The 22,637-nt window shown below is 51.1% G+C and overlaps 2 protein-coding genes across 8 annotated transcripts in view; both read left to right on the forward strand.

Moving 5' to 3' along the window:
• Positions 1 to 9,133, forward strand: part of ACSM1 (acyl-CoA synthetase medium chain family member 1) — a 63,336-nt gene extending 54,203 nt beyond the window's left edge. For all 3 annotated transcript variants that reach the window (XM_051847828.2, XM_051847829.2, XM_070064788.1), the window contains 4 exons: positions 4,673 to 4,800; positions 5,987 to 6,086; positions 6,976 to 7,095; positions 8,794 to 9,133. In XM_051847828.2, the coding sequence (XP_051703788.1) occupies positions 4,673 to 4,800; positions 5,987 to 6,086; positions 6,976 to 7,095; positions 8,794 to 8,880 (435 nt within the window). In that variant the 3' untranslated portion in view covers positions 8,881 to 9,133. The remainder of the gene's footprint in view (positions 1 to 4,672; positions 4,801 to 5,986; positions 6,087 to 6,975; positions 7,096 to 8,793) is intronic.
• A 155-nt stretch (positions 9,134 to 9,288) lies between these two features.
• LOC103348559 (transport and Golgi organization protein 1 homolog) lies at positions 9,289 to 22,015 on the forward strand. 5 transcript variants are annotated; one of them, XM_008257758.4, is made up of 13 exons: positions 9,289 to 10,952; positions 13,114 to 13,185; positions 13,704 to 13,766; positions 14,005 to 14,071; positions 14,210 to 14,348; positions 16,568 to 16,669; positions 17,673 to 17,733; positions 17,832 to 17,867; positions 17,944 to 18,011; positions 18,126 to 18,211; positions 19,297 to 19,367; positions 20,622 to 20,763; positions 21,844 to 22,015. In XM_008257758.4, exons 1-13 carry the CDS (start codon positions 10,905 to 10,907, stop codon positions 21,855 to 21,857), a joined length of 969 nt encoding a protein of 322 aa, XP_008255980.3. In that variant the 5' UTR covers positions 9,289 to 10,904; the 3' UTR covers positions 21,858 to 22,015. The 5 variants fall into 5 exon arrangements, with proteins under 5 accessions (XP_008255980.3, XP_008255982.3, XP_051703806.2 ...); XM_008257760.4 differs by having other exon boundaries at positions 17,944 to 18,005; XM_051847846.2 differs by having other exon boundaries at positions 9,289 to 10,863.
• Positions 22,016 to 22,637: the final 622 nt, after the last annotated feature.

A 22,637-nucleotide genomic window follows, 5' to 3' on the forward strand; every position in this document is an offset into this window, starting at 1 on the left:
TTCAATATGCTCTTGTGATTCTGTTGTTCTTTGCAGCTCCACAGCTTCTTTTGGCTCTTTTTCTTTAAGATGTTTTTATTTGGCCGGCGCCACGGCTCAATAGGCTAATCCTCCGCCTTGCGGCACCCACACACTGGGTTCTAGTCCCGGTCAGGGCGCCAGATTCTGTGGCCCAGGAGTGCAGTGGAGGATGGCCCAAGTGCTTGGGCTCTGCACTCACATGGGAGACCAGGAGAAGCACCTGGCTCCTGGCTTCGGATCAGCGCAGTGCGCCAGCCACAGCGCGCCGGCCGCGGCGGCCATTGGAGAGTGAAGCAATGGAAAAGGAAGACCTTTCTCTCTGTCTCTCTCTCTCACTGTCCACTCTGCCTGTCCAAAAAAAAAAAAAAAAAAAAAAAAAAAAAAAAAAGATGTATTTATTTGAAAAGCAGGGTGGGCAAGAGAGAGAGGGTGAGTTTTGTATTTTGTATCCACTGGTTCACTCCCCCAAATGCCTGCAACAGCCAGGGCTAAGTCAGATTGAAGCCAGGAGCCAGGAACTCCATCTGGATCTCGTGTGTGTGGCAGAACCCAACTAATTGGGCCACCATCTGCTGCCTCCTGGGTGCATTAGCAGGAAGCTGGATCAGACACAGAGTATCCAGGACTCAAACCAGGCGCTCAGATATGGGATGTGGATATCCCAAGTGATGACTTCACCCACACCCTCTATTTGACTCTTTTAAACATGATTTCTCTCTCTGTTGATATCCATGTATCATTTTCCTGATTTCATTCAATTCTTTGAACATTTTTCCCTGCTGGCTTGTTGAGCGTGTTTAGCTCTTTTGTCTTCAGTTGTTTCTCTAGTAATTCCATTGTCGGGAATTCCTCAGGGACAGTTCCTGTCAATTAACTTTGCTCTTGGTGGTGGGCCAGGAGTCCCTGTTTCTTTTTTTTTAGATTTATTTATTTGAAAGACATATTTACAGAGAGAGGTAGAGACAGTGAGAGATCTTCCATCTGCTAGTTGACTCCCCAAAAGGCTGCAACAGCAAGAGCTGAGCTGAGCCGAATCCAGAAGCCAGGAGCTTCTTTTAGGTCTCCCAAGTGGATGCAGAGGCCCAGGGACTTGGACTGTCTTCCGCGACAGGGAGCTAGATCGGAAGTGGAACAGCCAGGACTTGACCTGTGCCCATATGGGATGCCAGCACTGCAGGTCAGGGCTTTAATCCACTGCACCACAGCGCAGACCCCCCTCCCTGTTTCTATGTATGCCTGTGAAGTTGTTGTAATGGAGGCAGCTCTAAGCATCAGTGCCTCCTCCCTCCCTACAGGAAGCCTTTTTGTTATTGTTTGAGGCTAAAATGGCTTGTTTTGCAACCCTCCCAAACTCTTTTTGCAAAGACTATTGTTCATCAGGCGTGCTCACTAACACGTGAGCATGTTAGAGCGTGTTTGGACAGAGATTTCCTTGAATGACAGGAGTTGAAGCGAAGAACACCCACCTTTCCCAGTCTTTGCAGACTGGCTCTGGGCTGGGCCCTCCTTCAGCAGTTAGATGGACTTGCTCTGAGTCCAGCATCAGCTGGAGTGGCAGCTCGGGTCCTCGGGATCTCTCTGAGTGCACATCTTGCTGCGGTGTGTGTAGGGTTCTCTAAGCTCCCCCCATACCTAGCTGTTTTTCCAAGAGTCTCACCCCAGCTTCTCCAGCAGGCACCACAGTCCACTGCATGTCTCACCAGTCGTCTCTTGCCCCAGGTGCCTATAGTTTTGTGATCTGTTCTGCAAATGTTAGGAGTATCGCCCGCTGCTTTTCCTGCTGTGTTCTGAGTTATATGAAAGGAACACCTGCATGCATCCTTCTGGTATCACCTAGACAGGTCAGAACAAATGCGCACCAGGATTTTCAGATAAGATTCACTCTGTGCCCTCCGACTGGGGGAGGGGAGGAGTCTGGGAACTGGGCTGCCTCCTGCTCTAGACCAAGAGCGCTGTGCAGGAGGAAGGGTGGAGAAAGGCCACAGGCTTTCCCCGCCACCACCATCGTGAAGATGGCTTTCTCTTGGCTGGGCACTTGCTCAGTTGCTGTAAACCTTTGGCTGTTTCCCAGAGTAACAGAAAAAACCAGTTTAAACAATGGCTAATTGTGTGTTTTGTCGTGTCTTGGGCTTGATAGTTCTGTGGAAGAGCAGGAGCTCCAAGCTCCCTGGTTGACCTTTTCCTGCCATGAATTCCCGATTGTATGTTTAAAAGTAGCCAACGCTAAGCACTCACTTGAGTGTCTTTGTGAGCTTTGTCACCCTCCATGGGATAGAGGAGGAAGCCTCTCACCTCTGTGTGTTGGATGAGGTAGCTTTCCCCGCTTCCTGTCAGGATACACAGGGCCCATTCTCAGGGTCAAGCCCCAAGCCCTTATCTCAGACAGCTGACTTCAAGAAAATCCATTCCCTTGGAGGAAGGCCTGCCCATCAGTGTCAGTGCGACTGTAGCTGTGGCATAGCACGCAGAGCTGGACTGCAGTTCAAATGGCACCGGAGTTGTGGTGGGCCTAACGGTACCCTTTGGTGCACCGTGTCCACACTGTCTCCTGCTAGATCCTCGCACCATCTGTGTTATCACTTGTTTTCTGTTTATCTTTTTTAAAAAGATTTATTTTTATTTATTTATTTGAAAGACAGAGTTATAAAGAGGCAGATGCAGAGAGAAAGAGAGGTTTTCCATCCGCTGGTTCACTCCCCAGATGACCGCAACAGCCAGAGCTGCACCAATCCAAAGCCGGGAGCCGGAAACTTCTAGGTCTCCCACGTGGATGCAGGGGCCCAAGTACTTGGGCCATCTTCTACTGCTTTCCCAGGCCATAGTAGAGAGCTGGATCGGAAGTGGAGCAGCCAGGACTCGAGCTGGTGCCCATATGGGATGCCAGCACTGCAGGTGGCAGCTATACCCTCTACGCCACAGTGCTGCCCCCAATTTTGTTTAAATCAACTCATCATTGACTGTTATCACAAGAGGAAAGCAGTATCATTTGCTAAAAACTGAAGGCAAAGATAACCGTAACGGTAATTTATGAAGTGCAGTTCTCTTAAATTCTAGCCAGCTTCTAACTCCTCTTCTTGCTGAAGCACTGATCCTGAGGCTTACCTTCCCCTGAAACTCCCAGAGCTGTTAAAAACAGGTCGGCATCAAACCAAGAGTCTCCTTGCTACCATTGGAGAAACTGGAGGTGAATTCAATACAGGAGCTGATTGAACAGTCTTAGTCTTTTCCCATGGGGCACTTCCTAAAATACTTTCTTGTTCCACCTGTGGGAGCGCTTAGGCGTTGGTGAACAGGCTGTGGAGCAAAACTCAATTCAAATCCCAGCCCCTCCCTGACCTGCTGGGTGGCTTCCAGCAGTGCCTCTCTGAGCCTCAGTTTCCTGGTATGTAAAATGGGCGACAAAATATGTCAGCCTCAGGGCAGGCACTTAGCCTGGTGGTTTGGACTCCCATTAAAACACTGGTGTCTGACATCAGAGGACCTGGGTTCAATTCCAGGCTCCGGCTCCTTACTGCAGCTTCCTGCTAATACAGACCCTAGAAGACAGTGGTGATGGCTCAAGTACTTGGGCTCCTGCCATGTATATGGGGACTTGCATTGAATTCCCAGCTGCCAGCTTGGGTCTGGCCCAGCCCCTGCCATTGTAGGCATTTGAGGAGTGAGCCAGCAGATGAGAGAGTACTGTCTCCTCTCTCTCTGTGTTTTTCCCTCTGTCTCCCTCATACCTCATATGGAGGTTTGTGTGTCTGTCTCTCAAATAAGTTTGGGTTTTGTTTTAATTTTAAATGCCAGCCTCACACAAAAATATGTCCACAAATGTTCACTCATCATATCCAAAATCAGGAAACAACCCAGATGCTCTTCAGCGAGCGAGTTCTAGAACAAAACTGAGCTCCGTCCTTAACGTGGATCTTGCTCAGCATGGCAGAGGCTCAGGCTCCTGCTGAACACAGCCACCAGATGAAGCTCCAAAACGCTGTGCTGAGAAATAAACGCTTACATCCATAGCATTCTACTCATAGCGGTTCTGACAGCAGATTCAGAGCAGATGCATCACTGCCAAGGCGTTAGGAATGGAAGAAGGCAGGGAGCGGGAGTAGGAGAGAGGACCTGGGCAGCTCATGGGCTCCTGGCTTTGTCTGGCCCAGCCCTGGCTATTGCAGAAATTTGGGGAGTGAACTAGTAGATGGAAGATCTCTCTCCATCTGTCTCTGTGTCTCTCTCTGCCTTTCAAATGAAATTAAAATAAATACCAGCCCCAAAAGCTTTTATTGAGGGTCAAATGAGATAGTGTTTTGTAAACCAAACGTGTTCAGAGAATATTTACTGACCCCTATCATGTGCCCAGGCACGGTGTGAACGCCAAGCTTACAGGAGTGAACAAAACAGACAGAGTGCAGGCAATAACAGACGCTGTCTTTAGCAGAGTGCCTCTCCAAGTTGCTTTTTTAAAGTTGTCATTGAAATTGGCCTCATGGTGTCCGCTAACTGAGCTGGGGCTGCTGCACGCACTGAGTGCTTACACTGAAGGAGGCAGAGTCGGCGGCGATCACTCATCCAGGTCCCCGGTGGAGCAGAGGCGGGGTCTGGGTGCGTAGCTCCGCCTTGCCGATCCCACTGCCTGCAGCAGGGCCTCCTGTTCTCCCCGCAGAACAACCCGGAGAAGACAGCCGAGGTGGAGTGTGGGGACTTTTACAACACTGGGGACAGAGCAACCATGGATGAGGAGGGCTACATCTGGTTCCTGGGGAGGGATGATGACGTCATCAACGCCTCTGGGTAGGTGCCACCAGCCCCAGGCTGCTCGCCCTCCTCGGTGACAGAACCCTCAGCCCAGGCTGTGCTGCCCTGATCTGGTATCTGTGCATCACCCCCAAGCCTGTGTCCAGACAATTCCATCACAGCAACGTTTCAGAGGGGCTGCAGGGGGACCCATAACAAGACATCCTGCCATTTAAAGAGGGAGGCGCAGAGCAGAGACTTTCTTCCAGTCCCCGGTGGTTGGAAGACCCTATTTCATGTTTGTGTTCCTTCTCCTTCTCTTCCAGCTCCTCCTGGTAGCCTGGATCTGAGACCCTTGTCTCTGACCCCCACGTGGCTTTGAAAAAAAGACACGTGACACCACTGTAACAATTTCTCTGACACAACAATTTTGTACATATGCATGGGATGATTGGATACACGTACAGGTGATGAACTGAGCATCAGGGTAATTAGCATATCCATCATGTCATGCAGTTGTCACCCCTTCAGAGAGAGCACACTCAAACCCCTGTGCCTTGTAGCTGTTCTGGAATGTACAGCAGATTATTGTGAACCACAGTCACCCTGCAGCACACAGCACACTGGCACTGACTCCTCCTATTTGTCAGTTACTACATCATGCTGATGCCCATATGTACATCATATACTGGACATTTGCCAGGAGGGTGAATTTGGAGGTGGTGTTATCACACGCACACCTGCACACACATACACACACACATGCACCATGCACACCCAGTAACTATGAGAGATGATAGCTGTGCAGATTGGCCTGGCTGGAATAACCATTGCACGATGGATATGGATTTCAAAGCACCCCAGTGTACACCCTAAGTATCTGTAACAAAAGCCAGAGATGTAAAATTAAGCATGGAATGGGGACTAGGATGCAGAATTTCAGACGGAGCTTGATGCCTTCAAGGAATCACACGCCAGGGTGTGGGGAGCTGCTTGGGCCGAGGACACAGAGCCCCTGGAGACCAAGCGTTCCTCTCCCCCTCCCCAGGGCAGTGAATGCAGAAGCCCTGGGGAGACTCCCAAGCACTGCAGCTGCCAGCCCCAGGTAGCCAGGTGTTCCACATGGGCCTGTGACACGGGCTCCCTATGACCTGTGTGCTCTATGCCCCACGGGAGACGGGAGTCTCCCCGGTCAGAGACTTGCCCTGGCATCTGCCCCCAAGAACAATAATGGGTCCTGCAGGTACCGCATTGGGCCGACAGAGGTGGAGAATGCCCTGGCGGAGCACCCAGCCGTGAAGGAGTCAGCCGTAGTGAGCAGCCCGGACACATCTCGAGGGGAGGTAAGGAGCACAAGGAAGGTGTCGGGCGTGCGTGGGGCCACAGGGGAAGGTAGGCCCAGGGGAAGCCTGAGCTGTTCTCTCCTGCGCTTTGGTGGAAGCGAAAACCTCGCATTTGCACGATGTGGTCACCAGGGGGCGCTGTGGCCCCACTCTGAAAAGGACACCCACCGTGTCTGCTGGATCCCTAGCTGTGTGCCAGCCCATTCAGCCCTCCCAACGGCCCTAGGGGTCCAGGACCGTGGTCATATCTTTGTAGGTAAGGACACAGAGACATAAAGGAGTTAGTTAACTTGCCCACATCACACAGCTATTATAAACCATTATAAACCATGACTGTACCCTGTGCAGCCTGGCTCCCAAGATTCAACAGGTGGTGGTGGAGCAGCTTCCCTGCGCTGGGCCCTGAGCAGTCACATGGGGGGTATGGATACCAAGGTAAACATAGTAAGTTACTGACAAGTGTTGAAGGCCTACTGAGTGCCAGCCAGAGCTGCAGGCATACTGGTGAGAAACATGATGATGATAGGGGAAATATTAAATAGAATCACCCAGGAGTTTATGGCTCATCTCAGGGACTCTGTACAGAAGCCCCTATGAGGAATGAAGCTTTTTTGTCCCCATTTACCAGGAAAAGAAATCGATGAGGAGCAGTCCGGTAGTTTTCCGAGGTGTGCCGTGGAAATCGGCAGCCCTGGGATTGGCACCCCAGCCCAGTCTTTCCCAAAGCCTCCCATGCAGCCTCCAGCAAGCAACTGCCTCTGTGTAGCGGGCAGCACTCACCGTGGCACTCAGCATGGCACTCACCGTGGCACTCACTGAGGCACTCACCATGGCACTCACCGAGGCACTCACCATGGCACTCACCGTGGGCTCTGCTCCGCTCCTGCAGGTGGTGAAGGCGTTCATCGTCCTCAACCCGCAGTTCCTGGCCCACAACCAGCAGCAGCTCACCAAGGAGCTGCAGGAGCACGTGAAGGCCATGACGGCCCCGTACAAGTACCCACGGAAGGTGAGCGGGGGTGGCCGCGGGGGCTCCAGCCCCCCAGGATGGTTTCCAAGTCCTCCACTCCACTTCTCATGTTGTGGAGAGGAAGGGAAAAGCACACGGTGTTTTTTGTAAAAAAAAAAAAAAAAAAAAAAAAAAAAAGATTTACTTTATTTATTTGAAAGGCAGGGTGACAGAGAGAGAGAGATCTGTTGGTTCACTCCCCAAATAGCCCCAATGGCTAGGGCTGGGCCAGGCCAAAGCCAGGAGCTTCTTCCAGGTCTCCCATGTGGGTACAGGAGCCCAAGCACCAGGGCCATCCTCTGCTGCTTTCCCAGATGCATTAGCAGGGAGGTGGATCAAAAGTGGGGCAGCAGGGACTCAAACAGATACTCTGATATAGGATGCCAGGGGCACTGGTGGCACTTCACCCACTGCACCACAGTGCTGGCCCCTAAGCACAGACGTTTTCAACACTGCAGAAGTCTGGTAGGGGCATGGGGTGAAACCACCTAACCAGATGGAAATCTGTCTTCTGCCGGATAGCCCAGGAGCAACCCAGAGCTAGCAGATCAACCTGTAGGGGGAGAAACCAGACAAGCACCCCAAGATATTCAAACAGATAATGTACAATCCTGTGAAGTTTGAAAAAGAAATACATTCAGCAGCTTCAAAGCTTTTACAAACATGATTCCTGGCCAGAGGCATGTTCTATGTTATAGCCCAACACCAACATTTACACGTGTGTGTAGCAAACAGACATTAGCAGAGTGATTCTGACCCTTCAACACTCAAGACTTCAGGTAGGTTGATTTGGCTACATGGGTTTTAAATGCTAAGAGCAACCTACAAAAACCTTTAGAGAAATGTTTAAATTATTCATGGACTTAAATATTATCCTGTGATTTAAAATCATGGTGCCAATTATTTATTTATGACATACAAACACCTCAATGATATAGGATGAAAAGAGAAAAGCAGACTATGGAGGAATATACATGGTATTATCTCATTGGTTTCGAATGACACATGAAATACATCAAAAGCTAATGTTTCCTCCATGTGTCCTACCATACGGTGCTGTTGGGACATTTACGATTGGCACATTATGAGACCACCTTACTATGTTCTTCATGTATTAGTATTTTGTTTAAATCTCTCTACAATCTGAGATAGCACAACACCAACCCATTTCACTGAGCCTCAGAGGCACAGAGTAAATTGCCTGCAGTCACAGTTAATAAAGGCAGAGCTGGAACTCCAACCCACATGTGTCTGACTGCAGAGTTTGTGCTTCTGCCATTAGGTGAGGCTGCCTCGAATGGGTGACATCTCCCAGTTAGGAGGGGCTGTGGATTATGGTGGGTGACACACTGCATCCGACTCTGAGGATCTCTTTCTTGCTCATGCTACGCGTCCACTATGGCTCTCTGGGGGCCCACTCATCACTTTTGCTCATCCTGGGACGGGATAAAGGGGCAGCCACCAAATAGAAACCTGCCAGGTGCGCTAAGAGATGGAGGGGAGTGGCCACTCCAGTGGCCCCAAGCTCTTCTGCCTGGAGGTGACCCGGTTTACCTCCACTCGCACTTCCTTGCTCAAAACACATCACGTGACGGCCATCTGACCTGGGGCCAGCACACAGAGGGCAATGTCCAGGAAGGAGGAGTGGGGAGGTGAGAGCAGGACTAAGTCAAGTGGGATTTCCTTTATCTCAACCAGGTGGAGTTCATCCCAGAGCTGCCCAAAACCATCACCGGCAAGATTAAGCGGAATGAACTTCGGAAAAAGGAGTTTGGCCAGATGTGATTGACAGCACAGCCGGAACCCACCGTGTGACCTTGGGCCAATCCCTGGCTGCCTCAGTTTCCCCCATGTGATTGGGATGCAGATGAGGAGTTGAGAGAGCTGATTTGGAAGGGTGTCAGGGGTGCCAAGAAGTTTTGTTGTTTTATGGTAGATTCCATGACTCCGCTGCCTCCAAGTCCCCCCTTGGTCTGGATTGCCCATGTAGGTGCACGAGCTGGGGTTGCAGATAATAAAATGCAGTCATCGACATCAACAGCACCTGTGTGGCACCTTTGTTCCATGAATGGATCTGTGCCAAATTTTCCATAATCCCCAGTCCAAAACAGTCCTGTCGCAGAGTCTACCTGGTGGTTCCAGAGCCCTGGGCTACCCTGGGGCACCCATTCAGGATCCAAAATACAGAGGCCCAGGAGGGACCCTCCAAGTGGCTTCAAGCACCTGGTGCTGCAAGGCTTGGCCCAGACCCTGCAGAAGGGTGAGACCCCGAGAGGCTGAGGCAGGAATACCTGGAGCAGTGAGCCCTGGCCATGCTCACCTGCCAGCTGTCGCCTCCCTGCCACCATCCTCTGCCTCTGCATCCTCCAGTGACACTGCTGCTGCACCTGTGCCGGCCCAGACCTGGTGTGGGTGACTCAGGGAGCCTCCTCTGGAGACTTCGGGGTCCCACAGACTCCTCTAGCCCTGCTCAGGGCCCCGGGAGCCCTACCCTCGTGTCACTCCCATAAGCACCCATACACCCGTTCCTTCCCATTCACTCTCCAGAGCTCAGGAATCCCCCAGATGCACCAGAATAACATTATCTTTTAATCCCATCTTCTTTTGTACATAAATTTTTTAAAGTTTTTATTTATTTATTTATTTGAAAGGTAGAGTTACAAAGAAGAAGAGACAGAGAGGTCTTCCATCCATTGATTCACTCCCCAAATGGCCACAAGAGCAGGGGCTGGGCCAGGCTGAAGCCAGGAGCCTGGAACTCCATCTGGGTTTCCCATGCAGAGGGCTAGGTTTTATAAATGTACAATATGTGGTTAAAGTCACTGTGTGGTCTGTATTGGTATAGAAACATGACTGAGTTAAGATGATTTGGGGCCAGTGCTTTGGTGCGGTGGATTAAGCTGACATCCCCTGTGGGCACCAGTTGAAGTCCCAGCTGCTCTACTTCCCATCTAGCTCCCTGCTAATATGCCTGGGGAAGCAGCAGAAACTAGACCAAGCCCCAGGGCCACTGACACCCGTGTGGGAGACACAGAAGAAGCTTCTGGCTCCTGGCTTCAGCCTGGCATAGCACAGTCATTATGGCCATTTGGGGAGTGAACCAACAGAGCTTCCCTCTGTCTCTGTCTCCTCTTCTCTCTGTGTGACTCTGCCGTTCGAATAAGTAAATAAATCTTTTTTTCCCATGAAAACTTTCTACAGCGTATTGGTGTTCTGTCTACTCTTGTATCCATTCCCGAGAGAGGGATTGAACCGCTCTCTCTGTGTATTGTATGCTTCCGGAGTCTGTCTTCAGTTACTTAGCATGTTTTGTAGTCCAGACCGACCATGGCAGGCCCTGAGAGTTAAGGAGGAAGTATCTTCCCAGAAGGGGGTGCGGAGGAGCTGGGTTGGGCGGGACCAGAATTAAAAGCTGAGAGGTTTGCAGAGACGCCCTCTCCTGGGCTCAGCTCCAGGCACATGCTCAGTAGGGGAGGGACATTCTAAGAACAGGGCGGGGTTGCACACAGGTGGGGCTTCCACTGTGACACACCAGGGGGGATGGCAGCGGATTGGTTGGGAGGGAGTATAAAGGGTCCGGGTTGGTAAGGTGATCACCAAACAGGAGAAGACTTGGAGGCAAACGGATCCCTGGTCCAAGCCCCTCTGCCTCCTCCTGAGCATCCCACACATGCTGTGTGTGCCTGTCCTACAGACCTGTCACCGCTGACCTATTGTTGCCAAAATCTGTTCCTTGTAAAAGGTGCTGGTGAGAATAACGAGGACAAGGTTTGGGGATAAAGAAAACAGGAGATCTAATCTACTGGTAGATGAGGATGGCGGCAGGCTGGGAGTCTCAAGAACTGCTGTCCTACTTGGTGAGGGCAGTTTAGAGCTTTTCAGGAGAGCAAAGGGAGGTCAGGCTGCTGAGGACGTGCCCAGTGGCAAGTCAGGAGTAGACAGCCCGGGGCTGAAGCCATTGTGGGTCTGATCCCAGGGTGTCTCAGATGCCAGTGCAGTTCCTGGAGAGTCCTTGGGAGGGTCAGGGTTAGGATGTTCTGCACAACTAGGCAGCAACAAAATGTTATTTGGCTGAGATCTGAAAGAGGCGAATTATTTTGTTAAGAGATTCCAGAGCTTCAGTAATCAGGATGAAGCCCACCCAGCCTGGACCCATGCTTATTGTGTCTTTAGTTAGTGGTACCTCTTTACGTTCTGTCCCCGGAGCTTCATCCCCTGGCCATGCTGACTTCAGTAACTTCCTGTTCAACCCACCTGACCTTCTCCCTCTGTCCTACCACCTTCCCCTGAAACACTGGACTCCAGCCAATTACATTTTATCCATGGGAATCAGATGTTATGGGCTTATTGCAGTTTTCCTGGGTTAATTGGGTCTGTACAACCAGATACTGATCCATGTTGTTTTCTATATCAGTGGTTTGATCCTCTGCATGGGTGAGTAGAATTCCTTTTTATTGGCTATATCACAATTGGCTTATCCAATACCTTGGAAAGCAATGTGGGAATTGTTTTTCCCATTGATCCTTACCCTTAAAACAAAAACCCAGGGACTATCACTTCTGTGAGGTTTCCCAGTATATCTTTGCATTTTGCAGTTCCACAAGGGATTGACTGAAGAAAAATCCGATTGGGATTGTACCTGTTACTCTTCCAGTACATACAATTTCAGTCACTTTTTGAACTTATATTCAAAATCTCACTGACATGAGACATTTCGGTTTTGCTAATTACCACCACCATTTTCTTATGAAAATGTGCAAACATGTAGCATTGCTGGATGAATATTTTATCACATGTTTTTCACACATCCATCCACCATCCATCCATCCCTCTGTCAGTCTGTCTTCAGTACCTTTAATATTGAATTGCAAGCATCACTCTACTTCCTCAGTAGAGTAGTTCAGCAGGACTGTCTGAAAGTGGAATTCAACATTTCTTAACAGATTTTTCTTTTCCAAAAAAGTTACACAGAGGAAAACATACAAATATTAAATGTACATTCACTAACTCTTAAAACTACACATACATAGCCCAACTCCTCTCAAGATCTACAACATGACTGTCATGTAAATACCCCCAGTTTTTCCCAATCAGTCCTTGCCCTCTAATTAATTTGTCTCGGTCTAGAATTTTCTTTTTTTTCTTAACATGTTAATTAGCATTTTTTATTTAGTAAATATAAATTTCCAAAGTACAGTTTGTGGATTAGAATGGCTCCCCCCCATAATTTCCCTCCCACTCGTACCCCTCCCATCTCCCGCTCCCTCTCCCATTCTGTTCACATCAAGATTCATTTTCAATTATCTTTATATACAGATCAATTTAGTATATATTAAGTAACGATTTCAACAGATGCATGCATGTTAAACTCACTCTTTTGTCTGCCTTAGTGTGCACGCACCATGTGTCTAAAATCACTCATATGTCCCACGAATCAGGAATTAATTTTCTTCCACTCCTGACTCAGCATAACCTGCATTACCATCTCTGTTTCGTTCACCATCTGGAAGGAAGTGTTTTATTTTTTCAAACCTGCACATTTATTCCAAAATTCAGCACTGCCCTGCACGACGCACAGAAAACCAGAGAAAATGGTGGGAGGTGAAGGAAGCTTTCAGGCCAGGTGGAGAGCAGTCCATGCCCGTCTCACTGTATGAACTGGGACACATTTGGTTTGGATTTCTTTTATTTATAGACTATGAAGAAAAGCATTTGAGCCATTTGACTTGAACAGTTTTCCCCTCCTTTGCTTTGCCCTCTTCATTCACTCTTCTGCCCCATTATCTCCTAAGCAGAACCGGTATGGGTGCCACGAGGCATTCATGCCTCCAGGGATGCTTTGTTCCTCATTTCTCTATAGGCTTGACCTAGCCCCTGGCCCTAGACTGGCCCAGCCACTCTCCCTTCGAACACAGGGGCAGCTGTGGCCCAGGTCTAGTTGACCTTTCATGTTTTCAGCTTGTCACCCATGCTTCTGTGGGAATCCCGCTACATGGTTTGTTCCTCTCCCTCGTGCAGATACCGGGAAAGGAAAAACCTTCAGAGAACATGAATAGTGTTATGTCCACAAACACCTCAGGATTGTCAGAGGTAAGTCCCCTACATCCAATACAGGATTTCCATTTCACATCTTGCCTTCCACGAAGGTCGAATATTTCATGTCGTAGGAGGTCAGACTTGTACGATTGTGATGAAGAAGTTTGTTTTTGAGAATTAAGACATTACCCAGTGTGGCTGGCGCCGCAGCTCACTAGGCTAATCCTCCACCTTGCAGCGCCAGCACACCGGGTTCTAGTCCCGGTCGGGGCGCCGGATTCTGTCCCGGTTGCCCCTCTTCCAGGCCAGCTCTCTGCTGTGGCCAGGGAGTGCAGTGGAGGATGGCCCAAGTGCTTGGACCCTGCACCCCATGGAGACCAGGAAAAGCACCTGGCTCCTGCCATCGGATCAGCGCAGTGCACCGGCCGCAGTGCGCTGGCTGCGGCGGCCATTGGAGGGTGAACCAACAGCAAAGGAAGACCTTTCTCTCTGTCTCTCTCTCTCTCTCACTGTCCACTCTGCCTGTCAAAAAAAAAAAAAAAAAAGACATTACCCAGTGTGTTTTGCATTAGGTTAAAATTTCCATTGATGAATCCTTGCTCGGGGAAATGATACTGAAGTCTGAAGACAAAGAGGTAAGGAGAACATTCTCAGGTGAAGATCAAGGGGGAGGAGCTAGCAAAACCTTACTCCCATAAATGACATGAATTGGAGAACTGAACATCATCACTTTCTTTTAAAAAAGTTAATTTGGGTAAAAAACACACAGCATGAAATTAACCATCTCAACCCCCGCTAAGTGTACAATTCAGTAGCATTAGTGCATTCGAATCATTGTGCAGTTTTGTTTTGAATGTCTTTTATCTGTCTCAGGACCCGAAGGAAGACCCTGGGGCAGCAGAGCTGACCGCCTTGGGGTCCAACGTGCATGAGCTGGAAGGTATGCTGCTTGCTGGGAGGAAAGGAGCGTGCCCTGGGAAGGTGAAGCATGTCCTGGGGCCCTCCCCATCTCCCCCCTCACCTCATGTCCTCAGGTGCACGTGCACACACACAAAGCAAACTCCTTTGTCCTTTACAGAATGTGACAAGAACCTACGATCCAGCTGTGACACGTTGGCCTTTGTGAAAACAGCAAAAGATTGGGAATTCGAATCTCTGAGGATGCAGCTGGATGATCTCTGTGGAATCTCTAAAAGCATCGAGAAGGCTGAAGAGGAGTAAGATGTCCATTGCGATAGCACTGCTGCGTCAACACACGTGTAGACAAAACAGAAACAAGTCCCAGTTCTTAGGGTGTCAGTACATCTGCGGTTGTCCTTCCTGCCTTGATTTCTAGAATCCGTGTTTTTTCTTCCCATCTGGCTGGTTGTCAGAAACTTCTGTCTATCATTTACTTGGTGTCAGAGGGGACACTGGCACCAGCACTGACAACCTCATTATCTGAATTCCCTCGGGGTCCATGTGCCCTGCCCTTTAGGTTTCAGTCCCACCACTTGGTCTTGGCTTGCTGTATGCTTAGTCATTTTTAACTCAATGCCAGACCTTGGGAAAAAAAAAAAAAAACATTGAGGTCTGGCTGCAGACAGGCGGTCGCCCCCCAGGTCCCTTCTTTAGTTGTCTTCCTTCTCAGTCCCTGCCTCTGTGCAAAGGCTGCTCACCTTCCTTGTTTCTCAGTAGTCTCTTCTGGAATGCATGGACAAAACAGGGGAAAGTGGCCCCAAATGCCAGGCTGACCTTAGTCCTGGATTTCCTTTGCACCGTGACCTCATGTTTTCTTCCTGGCTTGTCACCTGGTCGATGCCTTCAGTCACTCGTCTCATCTTTCTCGCAGAGCTTCCTGTTGTTCTCTGGTGAGATCAGGGACTGCAGACCCCTCCACCCACGTTCAAAGCCAGAACTCTTCCTTATGCTCCCTCAAGACTCGGGTTTTGGGAACTTGCTTCTGACATCTGAGGCGGGGGCTGCTGTGTCCTCACTGGCTTCTTCTGTGAAACCATGAGGTCTCTTAGGGTGGGGAGGACAGTGCCCGGCTCTGTCCACCACACCTTACAATGTACACATTTCATTAGAGTCACTACAGAAAGCATGGCTCAGGGACTGCTTAGATGGCCAGGAACAAACGCACGAAACTCTCTTTTAAGGATGTTTGTCCCTTTTCCATAGAGCTCTCTAATTTTCTACGTGACCCATAGAAAATCGAGTGTGGGGAGGCCATTGCCTTTTGCTGAGTTCACTATCCCTGCAGCCAGTCCTGTTCAAGTGGACTTGCCTGGACGTGAAGGGTTCCAGCAGAAGCCACTTTCGAAGTTATAACACCTTGACAAGGTGGCAGTTGGGAACATTTAAAGTCAACAGTGTTTCCGTTGTCCTCAACCAATGTCTTTGTTTTTAGAATAATCAACATTTCAGTGTTTATACTTTTTCCTATAGCATTTAACAAAGATGATACATAGTAAAATAGTTTATAGCCTTCGAAACGATATTTCTGAAGTAGGCAATAGGAGTTCCTCCCCCGACCTGCCCAGGTGTCCAGCGGTTGCTATGCCATGCTGGCAATGATGTGCCTGGGGAGGGTCTCTCTGGCTGTGCCATGGCACCAGCCTTGCAGGGAGAAGTCCACTCCTCCCATGGAAAAACCAGACAGTCAAGATCTCCTGCTTCATCCGAGTGAGCTGAGTTGTTTTGAGTTGGCCAGGCCTGGTTTCCACACTGAACTGACATGAGCTTTCCCCAACCAAACACAAGGGACTGCTCCTAGAGGGGTGCACAGTGCATATCGTAAAGTGCTTTTCATGTCGTTGACTTTATTTACTTAGGAGTAGGAGCAGAGAGAGAGGAATTAGCAGTCAGGATGGCCTGGGACTTGCTGGTAGCCAGAGATGGATTTTTCTTTGTCCCTGTATGGAAGCTTAGGTTTTTCCCCTGAGTGTGGGGCTCAGTCTATGCATTTATGGGTGTTAAGAAAAACTGTAGAACAAGTAAATTTAAACCAAAGCCTCGCTGATCAAAAAACTGTTCATGAGTGGGGCAGCACTCAGAACCAGAAGAGAGACATCTCTGCAGTAAGTGAGTATTCACAGAGTAAGCAAGTGCAGAAGTAGCTTCATGGGTTCCAACCAGGTGGTTGCCTCACACCTGTGGGCTCATCTGTTGGCTGCTTCTGATTGGCTGAAGCATGGCTGCTTGTGACTGGCTGAGACTCAGCTGTTCATTATATTCCTAGTTAGGTTCTTAGTGGATGCCACACTAAGCCAGGTTGCAGTTTTATGTAGGAACTCAGAATACGGGACCGCCCCAGGCCAGTGGCCTCCTACTGAACTTGGTGCGGGTTGTGGGGGAGGGGGCCTTTTGACTCCTGGCCTGCAGACCGCTGGCGGGGAGACAGACAGAGTTTCACCGGAGCTACTGGATGATGTCTCTTTCCTTCCTGTCTCAGGGCAATGGCTAGGGGAAGACAGGAGCAGGCCAATACGGAGAAGCAGCTGTCTGCAAAAGAGGAAAAGCTGAATTCGACTACAGCAGAAATAGAGGAATGCAAGTGAGTTCAGACGCTAAGCACCAGCATCTCACGAAGCCTCTGCCAGATTGTTAAATTTTTCACCTTTGTACGATGTTTACACGCGATTCACACAGAAATAGACAAATATTTAGAAGATGTGTGTAGAGCGAACTCAGCCAGAAAAAAATAATCAACCTTTACAAATTAGAAAAAATGTAAAGTTGCTAGACATTTCCTGATCCCCGACACTGGCCAGACCGTGTGGAAATTTGGTTCATGCAAATGTTTCTGGGATTGGTGACAAACGGTCCTAAGCCTTTGGAAAGCAGGTTTTTTTTTTTTTTTTTTAAGACTTATTTATTTACTTGAAAGAGTTACACAGAGAGAAAAGAAGAGGCAGAGAGGTCTTCCATTTGCTGGTTAACTCCCCAGTTGGCCACACCAATGGGGGCTGTGCTGATCTGAAGCCAGGAGCTTCTTCCGGGTCTCCCACATGGGTGCAGGGGCCCAAGGACTTGGGCCATCTTCCACTGCTTTCCCAGGCCACAGCAGAGAGCTGCATTGGAAGTGGAGCAGCTGGGTCTCAAACGGGCACCCACATGGGATGCCGGCACTGCAGGTGGCGGCTTTACCTGCTACACCACAGCGCCGGCAGTTTGATGTGGGCTGAGTCACATCTCTGAAAGTGACTGTGCCATTTGGAAACCCAGCCATGGCGGCCCCGGGGAAACACAGTGAGGGCCTAAGTCAGAGAGTAGGGCCTCAGGGGGACAGGTGCTGGGGGTGGAGGAGAGAGCAGGGAAACACTGAGAACGGACCAGGAAGCGGTGCCAGCCCGGAAGCTTCAGGTGTGCGTTCCAAATAGACAAGGACGTGAGAGAGACAGCGGTGCTACTGCAACACTGTCACAGACAGGGGACTGTTTCAGCGGTGCGGATAAACTGTGTGAGGCTCAGTGTGAGGGCAGCAGGGGCTCGGGCAGGGGACTGAGAACCACACCCAGCGGTGCCCTTTCACTCATGAAAGCGAATCTAAATCACAGGACCAGAATTCACCAGCTGCAGGAGGAGCTGCAGCAGGAGGAACGCAGCTTTGCGTGCCAGGTGAGCTGCGTTCTGCAGAGCCCTGAGCGCCCCTCGCCCCGACCCTGACGCCCCCCACAAGCCCTCACCAGACCCTTGTGATGCGTTGGCTTTCTCAGGTCTCCGCACAGTACAGAAAGTCTCTGGACAGCTGGGTAAGACCCTTTCTTAGCTTCCTTCCTTCTGTGCCCTGTCTTCCGTGACTGACGAGCCCACGTGTTCCTCCCACAGCACAGGGCCAATGCGTTGGAGCAGGAGCTGGTGCACCTCGACAGGGAGGCTGAGTACTTGAGGTACAGGTACGGGCTCGGCTGGACTCTCGAGCCCATTTTTGCATTTTTGAGATAAGGTTGTGTTGAGTGCCGTGATGTTCTCGCTGTCATTCAAGCGCAGTTTTTTTCTCTGTCTTCAAGATTGGAAATGATGAAGCTGGCCGAGGGGTACAAGAGGCAGGGGCCAGCCCTGGGAGGACCCGGCTGGGAGAACCAGGCATGGAGAGGTAGGAGCAGTGGGGGAGGGGCAGCAGCTGCACTTCTGTGGCAGACTGTATGCTTTGCTTCTTGTTCTGGGGGTGATCATGAGGGTCTCTGAACACTGTCCCCAAACACTTAGTAAAGGGAACGCCTGGGCAGGCAGCACACTCAGGTGTCCTGGCCACGTGGCCCTTTGGGACTTACCCCATGAAGGGTGGAGCCGAGGCCCCTGTACTGGCCGTGGACTCCCCACTACCCCTGATCTCTCAGCTGCTCTGTGCAAAGTGGGGAACTGGGCCAGCTCCTCCTGCCCCCTTGAGTCAGGGGCAGAAGCTTTATTGTTCTTTTATTTGAGAAAACTAACACCAACAATAATCTCGGATTGGGGCAGAAGGTCCTGTGAGACAAGCAGCTGCTTTGCTCTGTCTTTGTGGATAAATATCCTGCCACCGTTCGCTTTAAGGGAGTGGGTGTTTCTGGAGGTGCCTTGATTCTTTCCGTTGTCATCTTGCACTGCGTGCTCTGGACCTCCGTTAGTGAGTAGATGTCCCCCAGTGTCGGTGTCCCTGGTGTCATGAGTGAAATTCTCACAGTCGCACGATCCCGTTGACCCCCACGGTGCCTGCTTGTCTCACCGCTGCATAGGAGTCTCTTGCAGCCCATTTGTGCCCCTTAATATGTAGACGACGCCGAGGCAGAAACAGAAGGCAGAACACATGGCGACCGCGGGAGTGAAAATCCACCCAGGGCCAGAAGCAAAGGACAAGCAGTGCTGCTCAGGGCAGGGCTCGTGGGTGTCCTCTGCACCCAAGGCTGCCTTGTTGTCATTTTTAATCCGTGTTTGAATTTTGACTTCCCCTACGGTGAAAGGAAACCTTGGTTTCCCTGTTGATTTCCAGCTCCCTTGCATTCTGCCCTGTGCACAGCGGGGTGAGGTGTTGGGCAAACGCCTGCTGGGGTCATCCTCAGGGCTCCTGTGTGGCACCTGGTGAACCCAGGCCTCTGGTCAGGGCCCCCGTGGGCTCTAGACTCAGGTGGTGGGGGAGGTGTGCAGGGCTGCGGGGCATGGAACGTGTGCGAGCCAAGCCCGGTCTCTTCTTGCCTTCCGCAGATGCAGGCGCCCTCGCATGCCCTGGGAGATGCAGTGGCCCGGTCCTGGACAAGCACGCTCAGAACGCACAGGTACATACCGGGGTCATTTTCATCGCCCCCAGTTAGGGACACTTGACTTTGCAGAGGCTTGCTCTCCTGGCCCCGTCTGCACTGTGTGGGTCTTGTGATACCTTTGCTGTGTCTTTCACTTTTCAAAAAGCAAAATCTTCCCCAGGATCCACGGGCCTCACCCTTCCCAGCTGGGCGTGTCGGTGGCGCCTCTGAAGGTTTCATGCTTGAGGCTGGGACCCGAGGGGGTCCGGGTCAGTGACTGGCGGTCCCGGGTGGAGGACGGCACCGATCTCCTGACTCCGGGCCTTGCCGCGCGATGACTGCTCCTGAGCTCCTGTATTTGGTGGTTGCCACTTGACCTTTTCCTTTGTGGGGGCAGGTGACTGATCTGTTAGCACACCTGCTGTGATAATCGGAAATGAAAGCCCATTCCCTCCGACAAGGTCCTGTGCTGGGTGCAATCTTGAGTGTCTATTCAGAGTCCGGGCTTTGCTAAGTTCCTACCTCTTTGCTGTCCCCTCTGCTGCTGCCGAGTCCCTCCCAGGGTGGGCCTGGAGCCCATGTCCCCTCTACCCGGCCTTGCTCCTCTGTGCCTGAAGTGTACACAGGCTGGGACAGAGTGAAGGGGGAAATCAGATCTGGAGTGCCCACAGCCAGCTTCCAGCAGACCTGGGGAGCTGTACCAGCTCATGGGTCTTCTCTCACCTCCCAGGACGTCTCTGCTTTGATTTCCAAATGATTTCATCCCAAGCACATTTCTGCTTAGGGCAGCATGTGCCTGCACGTCCTTGTGCACTTAAAATTCAGTCCTACCTGTGAGTTCAAGTGAACGTTGTCCCTCTGCCTAGCTTCCAAAGGTGACACTGCTGCTGCATGACCCCAGGATTCCACGTCACCTGGAGAGCTCTGTGCCTGTGGGTGGCACCTCCAGGGAGGACACCCTTTCTGTCAAGGGAAGCAGCAGGAGTGAGAGGGGTTTGCAGGGGCACTGGTGTCACCCGCTGCACCCCCTGAAGTGAGTTTTTCTGATCCCTTGGGAGCCCCCATTTCTGAGACAGATGCAGGTAGTGACGCATGGCAACAGCAGCTGACTGTCCTGGCCTCCAGAATCCCTCTCACGCCCAGCAGAGAAGGGCAATTTTGTGGCACTGATGCTGCTGTACTGAAGCCCGGGGAAGGTGCCAGGGACTGTCCGCTGCCTCACTGGGGCCCAGCTCCCGGGCGAGTGCTTTTCTCCGTCACATCAGTGTTGCTGTAACTTGTGTTCCATAGGTCCACACGGAGTCACGGGGGCACCTTCCTGGCTGGGGAATGCCTTCCATGCCCTACTCCCACTACAGGGGCGGCCCTTTCAAGCCATTCATGGGCTGTGAGCTGCCCTCTCCGTTCTGGGGGCCTCTGTACCCAGCATTCGGTACGTTGATCTGTATGGCGGTGGGGGCAGAGCGGGGGGACTGACTTGCAAAGTGTACTCTTCTCTGACTCACTGGGAATCCAGACAGTAATGTCGCTGCCCTACTGTAGGGCTTGGCAACACCAGCATGGGGCTGGCCAGGAACCTGGGGCTGGAAGGCACCCAGGCAGGGCAGGCAGTGAGAGCAGGGCGTGGGAAGGCCATGGGAGGTGGCTGCTGCAGAAGCATCCTCACCACCCCAGGTGGGCCACCGCCCCACCCTGCTCAGAGTCCCCTTGTGCCCTGGAGCCCTTCATCCCTAGTCTGAGGGAGGAAGGCTGAGGGATTCCCAGGGTGGGCGACTTCTGGGTCGGTGTGAGAACCCATGCCCTGGAGGTCAGGGAAGTTGACCATGGTCCTATCAGGAGACTTTGTGAAGCTGGGTCCAGGGCAGTGGGCAGCTGCCTCTGCCTCATGGTGAGCAGGCTCCAGGGGAACTGAGCCTAACTGTGCAGTGCCCAGCTGGGCGCCACTCACCACATCCCAGCCTCCTCCAGCCATGCCCTGACTGCTCAGCTCCACCTGGGGCAACATGGGATCTCTCTCCCTGTGCCCCTGCTGATACCCATGAGCTGTGGGGGCTCCTGTGCACCCCAGCCCAGGCATCTGTGACCCGGGGACCCTGCTGGTTCCTGAGGACACTGTGAGGAAGAGGCGGCTAGAACACACAGGGAAAGAAAGCGCCCTGCAGAAGAGCCAGCAACCACGGGGCTCGCGTACTTACACAGCAAGGTCCACTGCAGCATGTGCGATTGAACTGGGTGCACGTGGCGCTCAGGCCAAGAGATTTACAAGCCCCACTGCAAAACACCCTGGCTTGTTCAAGTTCAGCTTCCCCAGATAAAGAAAGTGTGGTTATGAGAAAGTGTAACGTCACAGAGCTGGGAGCTGAAGGCTGATATGATTTCATTACACAAGGATCTGTGGGTGCAGGCACACGCCAGCGGTCATCCTTGGCTATAGAATGTTAGGGAAGACAGAATGTGTCCATGGGAAAATGGGACCTGATCCAAATGACCCAAACCCTTTGTGCCCCATTAGGACCACTGTTGTGACATGGAAAGGAACTCTCGGAGGTGGCCTGCAGGCTGTGGTTATGGTAAATGAAGAAACGGCATCAGGTCTGCTTATGAGTCTGACATTTTCCCCTGCGCCATTCTGCATCCCTCTGATCTGGGCCAGTGTCTCTCCCTAATAAACCTTGGCACTCCTATATCCGTCTCAGCACCTGCTTCCGGGTGGACCAGCTGACATACCCCACCCAGAGTGTACACACTGTAATTCAGTGTGTTCAAGTTCAATTCCAGGCAGAGGGAGGGCAGAAGCAAGTTCTCCCCTCTCCACTATTCTTCCTTCCCTTTCCCCTCTCCCTCCCCACCTCTCTCTCTCTCTCTCTAAGTTTTTCAAACCTACTGACAGATGCTGTGCTGCCCCAGGGTCCACGGCTGGAGTTGGCAGACCTGGTCTCCCCTCCCGCCCACCAGAATAGTCACAGAGCGAGCAGTAGACTAATGTTAGACAAAAAGTATTGAGGATTCGCTCTGAGCTGTTTACTACACCCAGAGCAAAATTCTGTCAGAGTTATCTTATCGACTCCACTTTCCCAGTCATCTGTTTTTAAAATAAAATTTTAGTTGACACATGAATATTGTATGTATTTATGAGGTGCAGTCACGATGGCTCAATATATGTGTATGCTGGGTAATGTCCCGTCAGGGTCTACATAGCTATCCTCTCAGACGTCTATCATAAAGAAACGTTGAAAACACTCAAAATCCTCTCCTTCTAGTTTTTTTTTTTTTTTTGGAAAAATATTCAGTACGTTATCTTTATCT

The sequence above is a fragment of the Oryctolagus cuniculus genome, chromosome 19 (assembly GCF_964237555.1).
Source record: "Oryctolagus cuniculus chromosome 19, mOryCun1.1, whole genome shotgun sequence".
Lineage (NCBI taxonomy): Eukaryota > Metazoa > Chordata > Mammalia > Lagomorpha > Leporidae > Oryctolagus > Oryctolagus cuniculus.

Excerpts from the sequence above, each read along its gene's own strand:
- LOC103348559 (XM_008257758.4), top strand. The coding sequence starts at position 10,905 with ATGAGGATGGCGGCAGGCTGGGAGTCTCAAGAACTGCTGTCCTACTTG. Across the intron at positions 13,767-14,004 it reads TGAAGTCTGAAGACAAAGAG|GACCCGAAGGAAGACCCTGG; the intron begins GTAAGGAGAACA and ends TATCTGTCTCAG. Across the intron at positions 19,368-20,621 it reads AGCACGCTCAGAACGCACAG|GTCCACACGGAGTCACGGGG; the intron begins GTACATACCGGG and ends TGTGTTCCATAG.